The following is a 9,456-nucleotide window of genomic DNA, read 5'->3' as shown; positions in this document are numbered from 1 at the left end:
ATGAAAAAGACAAAGAATGATAAATTAAACCAAAAAAAATTAAAAAATGAAAAAGAAAAATCCGATATGATGATTTCATGAAGAAGAATGAGAAATTAAACCCCCCAAAAATATCGACATGAATGTTTGAAAACAGTTTGAAAATTAAATACAACTAAATTGTACTTTAAAGTTAAATACAAGTGAACTGTATTGAACAAACGCATCATGCTGAATAATTCTTCATTTAGCCGGGAATAGACTGCTTCTGAGTATTTCCCCAAAAAAACGCATTGGGTATAAACTCAATAAATTGACCTTACACTGGATATCAAGAATAACGAATACTTGCTGAAATGTTTGAGCATTTATGTGTCAGTGAGGCAAATCTGTGCACTGCTTGACAAATGTGTGCTACTAATACTTGGTGTGACATTATAAAATTTAAACTGGGCAAAATAAGATTCACTAGTTGGACAAGTAGTGTGAGCATGTGTCGGAGTTGTCTTACAGTAGCACAACTAAAGTCATAAAATTCTGATAGTTGACACAATGGTAGCATTAGTCGGGCACAAATGTTAACTAGTACGTAGTTTGACCTCACAAGGCACATTGTTGACCAACTAGTATGCAGGAATGTCATACTGTTGTAGTGGGGGAAGAAAATGTTACTAGTAAGGCATACTCGTTCTTCTAGTGCATGCTAGTTGTTCAACTAGCGTGCTAATTTGTCTGACCGGTGAGTACAAAGAGTGAGCTAGCCAATGAAGCTGAAGCTGCATAGCAAGGATCTTAGCTAGTATGAGTCCGAAAATGTTACTAGTTAATCTCTAGCGCATCACGAGTAGGACTAATAGCGCACAGATATCCCTTAATGCACAATCTTGCCTCACTACTGCCTTCCATGACTTCCTGAACACTTGTTGGAGAATGTTACTGCGGAGGAAAACTGCGCTACTAAGACATACATGCTGATGATCAATATAATGTTTTGTTAAATTCAAGGCCCACGGACGCCGGCCCAGCGGTTGAGGACGCTATCGGCTACAGCGCAAGGTGGGGAAAAAAAAAAAAAAACGCTCAAAGGAATGGCGCAGCAGTCCAGTTGCTGCCGAGGCCACAACATGTAACAAGTGAGTCAACATCATCCATCACTGTGAGCGATGAACTTGTTAAGGTGTTGTTTGAGGCTTTGGAGCGTGACAATGTTTGTACAGTCGCCTCATACAAGCACAACACACGCATACACACACGCGCACACACATGCACACGTCACAAACCTTATATAGAATCCTTGGAAGAATGCAAGACCCTTGCATAACTTTGTACAAATCGAGGATCTCAGGCCACTTATGGGATGTGGATTTGTTTCGATTTCCATAGCGGGAGCAGATCCCGATACTTCTGACTCTTCCTGGAAAGATGCTGCAAGATTCAGCCACATACGCCACCCCCCGCTAGAACTGCCACTGCCCAGTACCCCTTTGCAGCTACTCTTCATGAAAGTTTTTCCGTGGAAACTTTTGTCCATTCATCCAGAAGAATTTATTTTAGGTCAGATGTGGCCCATGTTGGAGCAGATAAGCTCACAATCTGGGTTTTTGATGGCAATGAAGTCAGGACTCTGGAGTCTTCCACATCAAATTCCTCCAACCATGCCTCAATGGATCCTAGGAGAAGAGGACTTTTTGCAAATTTAAAGAATAACTGCCTTGGTAAGATGTCATTGCAAAAATATCCTTCACAATATGTTCTATTCAGCACCACTAGCCTTGACAAGGCATTGTGATAAATATTACGTGTGGGTGGAATATAAGTTACGCAGTAAAATCCACCTGTTTTTGACCACCTCAGGGGGCGGCCATCTTGCCACTTGCTGTCGGCTGAAGATGACATCACAGGAACTTCGTGAGGAGCTGTGATGTCATTTTCAGTTGACAGCAAGTGGCAAAATGGCCGCCCAGTGAAAGTGATGGATGATCACTGGTTATATGTTGTCGTCTCGTCGGCCTCGTCTGCCCACGTTACTTTACACCCGCTTCAGCCAAACGCAACGTTATTAACTACATGACTTTGCGCCTCTGAAGCAATAGCGATATATGACAATAAAATGACTGGCCACGCCTATTTGTCATGCCGTTTTTATGTAAAAAAACAAAATATTGTGTTTTTTTTTTAATGTACCTGAATGTGTGCACGTGCCTGTGTGTGTGTGTGTGTGTGTGTGTGTGAAACACTGAAGACCACCAAACATGAAGTAGGGAAAGCTGATTTTTCTTTTTTTTATCTCACCATTCCACCTCTTCAGTTTCAGGCCTGGGGGTCACGGCCTCTTTCTCCCAAGTCGTCTGAGAGAAGGGCAAGGCGGGGAACCTGTCGCACAAAATTGAAGGCCCGCCATTTGAAGAGGTGCAGGCTCGTTCGTACGTCCGTATGCTGGACTAACAGTTGGCCGCTTCCTGGAGATCCCAGGTGGTAAATATCCTCCCGCTGCAGCCGCCTCTCGATCCCACCCAGTGGAGCTGGGAAAGCTGTTAAGGAACCAGAGCTTTGAGGTGTGACTTTTCTAAGGGGGGTAGGGGGGGGTGGTAGGTCCCGTCACCCTGTTCACAGCAAAATGGCTTGGTCCAGTCCAGCGGTGGGAAGATTATTATACAGTGTGGATTTTTCAGGTGTTTGTACCATACTCGCTCATGTATTTTAATTTTCAACTGCCTTTTCCTTTCATGCCCTCCGCTTGAAAACATATCCATCCTTTCTTCCCCTTATTTTGTCAAAATAGGCTCTTGACACTTCTCAATGGTGCAGCCAACTTACAGCTGGACAGGCCACTCACTCCCAGTGACACTCTGCTTTGTTTAAGACATCGACGTGAATGTGTGAGCGTGTGTACAAACGACAGCTTGACTTTCACGGCTGCAGCGGAGAAGTTGTGCGTTTATGGAGTGCGTGCGTGCATGCGTGGAACGGGTCTTGAATAGATCCCTCAAGGCCACATCCATAAAACCAGGGTCACTTTGCCGGACACAAGGATGGGATCACAGGAAAACAGAGGAATGAGTTGGCATCGGTCTTTTTTTTTGTTTTTTTTGTGCAACAATGATTAAAATTTTACTGTATGTTATTTGTTGGGTTTATGATGGTGGCTGTAGTTTGTCATGCTGATTCCAAAGCACCTTGTTCTGGAACTTCAGACGTCAATGAAATAAAGATTTATTATATTTCTGTTTGTAAAAAGACTCACATTATGTTTCATCTATTTGCCGTATTTAACAGGAGTAATTTGGCATGCCTGTTTTGCCTTGCATTCTTTTCAATGTGGAGACTACCGGGACAAGTAATAGTAGCTATGCTCTTGCAGCAGTTACCTAAATGAGCTAACCTGAATTTTAAAGACCACCCCCCACTTTAACGCTAAGAATTTACAATGTTATCAAGCCCTGGAATATTGTTTGCATGATTAACGTGGCCCTTTTTTCCTTCCTAAAATACGGTTTGGGTATTTCTTCCTTATTGCTTATTTGCTCCCCTGGCAGATGATGCAGCGCTTGCAAACGACAAAGATAAATTGTAAATACAAGTAGTCTTGTTGGAGCCATTCATTCTCTCAGTGCATCCTAGAGCGGGCGGTGGGTGTATCCTGACAATTTCCACAATCAGTCACAAACTATGTCCATTACAAACCTTTTTATTGGGCTGCAGAAAGCAATTTACACTTGAATTTAAACAGACAGTAACACACCTTCATTTTGATCACCTGCCATTGATGATGCTGAAAAAAAAGAAAAGGCAAAATAATCAACATGTTTGATTGAATACATTCGACTTCATCAAGGAGATTTGGGCCCCAGTCCACCTGAATAGCAACTGCATGGGGGGGGGGGGGGGGGTTGTGTGTGTGTGGGGGGGGGGGGGGGGTGGTATGGGGAAAGTGCGGCACTTCAACAGAAAATCTGTTTCACGTCAAAGGGACTGCCAGATCAAGTCTGATGTATAACGATGCCAAAGTGGCACAGCGTCAACATGGAACGCTGCAGATGCCTGAATCGACAAAACACATCCTGCTGGTGCATTCAAGGACACCAGTCGAAACACTCGGAGGTGTGTTTGAAAGTCAAATTGACAAGGCGAAATGTGTCATACTTGGGACTGGCCATTGTTTACTCCCCCCCCGTGTGCATGGAGCGCATTTGCCAAAACTCCTCTCTCAAGTTTCTCTGTTGCCAACTTAAATGAAAATTTGCACATATTTTCAATTTAAAGGGGGCATACTGAACATGGATCTTTTAAGTCTTTGTGTGAAAATAGTTGCCCACCAATTTAGTGGGAAATGAAACATCCAAGTACATCTTGCATTTGTTCATTTCTACAAATGTGCCTCTGGGTGTTCAGTTGGGAGTTTTTGAAAAGTAGTGCGGCGAAGTGTTGTCTGCGCTGAATGAAAATACGGCCGATTATCTTGTTGCAACTCCTCCAGCGCCATATACGGTTGTCATGGTAACAAAGGCTGTACTTGTCATTTGCCCGTCAATAGGAGCTGAGATCACTGCAGTAAGACAAAATGTACGTACTCTCCATTGGGATTTTTGACAACACGTTATTGTACCTGGCGACTCTAAATTTTGCAAAAAGGATAATACGCCCCCTTTAAAATGAAATGCATCCAAAATGAGCACATCTGATTGAATGGAAAAATCAACCAAGTGAATAAAAGTGACTATCAGTACCCAACAGAAGCAAACACACTACTCACAAAAAGTTATATTTCAGGGTGAACCTAAAATGCACTAGAACCTTCCAAATGTGGACTTATCTTGACCCCTTAACTTTCGAAAGCAGATCCAGCATTTTTTTTTTTACAGGGCTGAATGGCAAAATTCACAACATTTCCAAGGGCACTCGGATGCCTTTCTGTGACTCTTCCAGTGTTGTCACCAGTGCCACTCCACCTTTGAGGAGAATCCGTTTGATGTTTATGACCTCAGAGTGTCACAAAGTGTCAACAGAGACCAGGGGAGTCACAGAAAGGCATCCAAGTGGCCCTTTTTCTGAGCACTGTATGTTGAATTTTACAGCAGCAGCAAGTGGAAAGTGACGATGCAGATTGTAGCCCACGGCTTCAAAAAAAAAAAAAAAAAAAAAATAGACAACCAGTGTCTTCAAGCGTTCCTTAACTGGATCTACAGATGCATGCGCACACGCACACACACACCAGACACACAACAAAGTGGACCCAAATCTCCCAAATGACGTGCAGCTGACAGCTCAGAGTGGATCAACGGAGCTTCACCTCATTACAGTTTCCAGGAGATGAAACGTAAGGCAGTGTGAGCGCCCGCTACGGTTCGCAAACCGCGATCCTTTCTGAGTAGCATGGGATCTGAGCACAGGTGCCTTTACAGTAAGAATGCACTTCCAGCGGACAAGCAGATACAGAGGAGAGGTGGGATGGGGGGGGAGAAGCCACCTGAGAGTGAAAGAGAAATCACGAAGCTTTCAAACGCACGTGGTTAACAAAACGGATTATGTCATTGGCATGTTGGCAAGCAAACAGATACTTGGACAGTACTGCCTTGAGATTGTTGATTGCGTTATATCGCTATAGTACACGTTAGCAATATGAAAATAGCCAAAGAGTGATTTGAAAAGATGACGCAACAGAAACAAAAACAAACAAACAGACAAACAAAAATCATTCCCGGACAACAAATCTGGCCGCAATCGCCGAAGAAGCAAACACGGTCAAGGCAAACAGATTTCAGGTTTCCTCGGAACGCGACAAGAAAAGAAAGCAGGCCCGCCTGTGATCCAAACGCTGGGTCTCAGTAACTAAATAAATAATGAAAACAATATACATCTATTTCTCGACAATCGGAACGCGTCACCAATTTCTGAAGCGCGGCGAGAGCTGCTGCAACGGGTAGGATGGAAAACGATTCAACATTCAGTCACCCGACCGGACGAGGCAACGTGGGCAGGACTGGCCCGTTGCACTCGCTTACTAAAACGCACACATGAGAGATGGAACCGATCGGGGGTTCATGTGACAGGGATGACGAGCTGAAGAAAAGTGATTGGTCTTGCAAAAGAAAAACAAAATGGCCTCTCCTTGGTTTCACTCAAGCGCGGGTGATTCCCAACCACTCGGTCGTGGGAAATGAGCCAATTTCGAAAATGATGATCTATTTACGACAAATTATGTATCTTGGTACGTCTATCTACGCCAGCAACGTATAGTGACAGGCAGAACAGTAGGATCCACTTCCACTAGATGGCAGAAGGTACAATTAATGTGTAGATCCAACTGTTGTCTTTCACACAACAGAAAGTTTTCACAAGGACATGATGTGAGTAAATCAAAGGACGATTCTATTGATATGTTCTTTTTGTGGCATTTTTGTTTGGTGGTGTGCCATGAAAGTTAATTAGAGTTAACTTTCATGGCACATAGTTAATTAACTTTTAAAAATGATTTGGGTGAAAACGACGGTGGCATTGTAATGTCAAGGCATAAATCAAAAGGTGAATTGATTTCAGCCTGTATGGCCTTAGAAATTGATTCAGGTGAGAACTATGGTGGCCATTTTTGTTTTTGCGTGGTGTGCTGTGAGATTGTTTTTTTTCTTTTATGTAAACAACGTAGCACGGTGAGATGTTTTTTATTTTTATTTTATTTTTTTTTTTGGTAAATAGCGTGGCAGTCAAAATTAAATCAATTTCAGTCTGTATCAACTTGGGAACTGACATAGATGAAAACTACGGTGGCTTTAAGTGGCCAAAATTATAAATTTATATTTGGTGGTGTGCTGTGAGTCCCCGCCACCCATGTAACAGCGTAGTAGCCAAAATTATGTTTATTTCAGCTCGTATAAACAAGAAAAACGATGATTGGGAGGGCTAGAGTGGCCTTACAAGATACAAAAAAAGGTTTGGTTTTTGATGGTGGACCATGAGATTTTTTTTTTGGGGTGGAACAGCAGAAAACCCAGAATTAAACGGATTTCCCCTGTATCAATTAGGTGACAATTACAGTGGCCTTAAATGGTCAAAAACTGGAATAGCACCACAAGGGGGGAAAAAAAAAGATTTCAGGCTATTTCGATTTGGAAATCGATTTTTGGTGTTCACTACAGAGGCCTTCAATGATCTAAAGTTTTTTTTTTAAGTTTATGGAGCGGTACATGGGCGATGGGACAAAAAGAAAATGTCCCTTAAATGGTTTAAAAAGGACATTTTTTAAATTTGGTAGCGAACTGTGAGACTTTTCTTGATGTGCTTTGGTGCAACAAAGGTTGGGAAACCCCGCATTCGAGACTCATATGAAGTACACTTAAAAAGAATATGCTTGGACACTGGGTTTGTTAAATCAACCTTAAATCTTCACCACCACAAGATGTCAAATAAAGACGAGTTCTGTTGAGAATTGAAGGGGCCTTAGAGAGGATCCATGGCCACGTGAGTGCAAACTGTTCCAAGCGCTTCTCCTACTCCCGACATAACTGCTCGTGTGAAAATGGACAGAAGCGAAACGGCGAAGACAGAAAGGAGAAGATGAGGATGCTGCTGCAGCAGCTCGTTAAAAAGTAAAAATCTTTTGCTATGTACACCGAGGAAAGTGAATACATTCAGGCAGCAAAGAAAAAGGAGAGGAGTGCCACCTCTCCCCCGTTCGAGGTACATTTGGCACTGCTAATACTTGGCCCGTCCCTGCACCATCTTCGCTTTTGTCCCGCCTTCTGCATGTCATGTCATTGGTGTGATCCCGGAGATGATATTGGTAAAAACGCTCAAGTGTCAAACAGGAAGTGAGCGTATTGCGTCGTCCTCCCCTTCCGTGTTGCTTCAATCGGTCGGAGTCTTTGGTTCAGAAGGCACGCGTGTGTGCACATCACCACTTAACTTATTTTTGAAGGTCATCTCCATTGATATGGAACCCACTCCCAGTATGTGGAGGCCACTTGGGACACCGGAGGAGTTCTTTTGCTCTTTCCCTGGCTTCCTGCGCAGGAGATCCAAAGGGAAGGAGAACAGAAGCCAATGTGCTCAGATACCGTTGGTGAGGTCGGAGATCACATTGGCCTTCACTAACTTGCGCAGGAATTCTTTCTCCTTGGATATGTTGTGCGTCCATGACTGAGGGAATCAGAAAAAAAAAGTGTTTGTAATTGCAGCCCTCGTTGAGGTTGCTACCGCCATTTTGTGTTTGTATGTCAAACTTAACTTTTGTTTGCAAATCAAAGGAGAGGGGAGGGGCAAGCAGTATAAGTCAAGATACAACTGTAAAAGTACGCCCCTTTGTGTGAATAAAATAATTTAGATGAAACTAAACACACCAAAAACAAAATTGTCACAGGATTTAGGCATAATTTGTCAAATGACCAGTGGTCGTGAAACACATGCGGCCCTGATGGGAAACAGACTTTGTCTTTATCAACTTCATTATCTGGGCTCAGAAGACCAAACGAGCGCAGGAAAACAGCAGCAGAGTCAAGTGCGCCACACGGCCAACAAATGAATGGCTGATGATGACAGCGTTGATGAAGATGATAATAAACGCAAACAGCCCACTGGGAGTTTAGGGGAAGGTTATCATCAAACGGCGCTCATGGTTTACACACGTCAACGCTTGGCTCGCGCTGCCTTTCAGCGTAAACGCCGAGGACGAGCATAAAAGGTGATTCAGAGTGGCCATACGGTGAGCGATGGCCAAGGGAATTCCATATGGAAAATTTGGACAAATTCAACATCTTTATTTAGTCATTTTGTATTCATTTTTCGACTGCCCCCCATCCCCCCCAAACATTGATTTGAGAAATTATACTCTACTGACAGAAACTAACTCACAACTGTAATAAACCAAGCACCAAAAAAATGGGAGGAAAAAAAATAAAAGAATGTAAAGTAATATTGTGTGCCTTTAAGGGGCGTGGCCTAGCCATGAACGTATCTCGAATCAGGTTTGGCTGGTTTTATTTCAATGTGAGCACCCGGGCCTGAGTTGTGGTCTACAGCAGCGCCTGATAAATGTTTTTATTTTGAATTTGACTGGTAGTTCCGTTCAATAAAGAGTCATGACTTTCACACTGGCTGTGGGGCAGGGAAAAAAAAAAAAAAGACTTGAGCCCTGGTCGCCAGTTTGGCCGTATTTGGAATTGCCGACGTAGCAATCTACAAATTAAGTATGCGCAGACAATTTTGCCGCTGGTTTGGACGAGAACTCGTGCATCCTTTACAACAGGCTTAAGGTGGAACTTAGTTCTAATCTTGATGGTGAATTACAGTTCCACCGGGACCACGGCGAGGTATTCCGTATTACACGCTGAGCAGGTAGCCGAGTCGTCTTAAACGCGTCACAGTATGTCATCTACTTGTTAGTCCTAAAGCTAACTGCAGTGTGAAAAGGGCTGAACGCTCATTTTGGCTCAAACAAAGATAAAAAAAAAAAGGGCCTTCAAACTTGGAAAACTTCAAAGTTAG

The 9,456-nt window shown here is 43.1% G+C and overlaps 1 protein-coding gene and 1 long non-coding RNA gene across 6 annotated transcripts in view; one reads left to right on the top strand and one right to left on the bottom strand.

Moving 5' to 3' along the window:
• Nucleotides 1-983: 983 nt before the first annotated feature.
• On the top strand, nucleotides 984-3,184 carry LOC147194726 (uncharacterized). Its single transcript, XR_015102884.1, has 3 exons — nucleotides 984-1,112; nucleotides 1,363-1,694; nucleotides 2,288-3,184. It is a non-coding gene; the product is annotated as an uncharacterized LOC147194726 (long non-coding RNA).
• A 467-nt stretch (nucleotides 3,185-3,651) lies between these two features.
• The window catches only part of st3gal3b (ST3 beta-galactoside alpha-2,3-sialyltransferase 3b), a 42,990-nt gene continuing 37,185 nt past the window's right edge, over nucleotides 3,652-9,456 (bottom strand). For 4 of the 5 annotated variants that reach the window (XM_086128333.1, XM_086128334.1, XM_086128332.1 and 1 more), the window contains one exon: nucleotides 3,652-8,112. In XM_086128333.1, coding sequence (XP_085984459.1) covers nucleotides 8,023-8,112 — 90 coding nt within the window. In that variant the 3' untranslated portion in view covers nucleotides 3,652-8,022. The remainder of the gene's footprint in view (nucleotides 8,113-9,456) is intronic. The other variant, XM_086128336.1, reaches the window with a different exon arrangement.

Source organism: Hippocampus guttulatus, chromosome 14, assembly GCF_054856545.1.
Source record: "Hippocampus guttulatus isolate MCC_2025c chromosome 14, RoL_Hgut_1.0, whole genome shotgun sequence".
In the NCBI taxonomy this organism is placed as follows: domain Eukaryota; kingdom Metazoa; phylum Chordata; class Actinopteri; order Syngnathiformes; family Syngnathidae; genus Hippocampus; species Hippocampus guttulatus.
The sequence above is the reverse complement of the archived record's forward strand: the minus strand, read 5'-3'. Positions and strand labels throughout refer to the sequence as shown.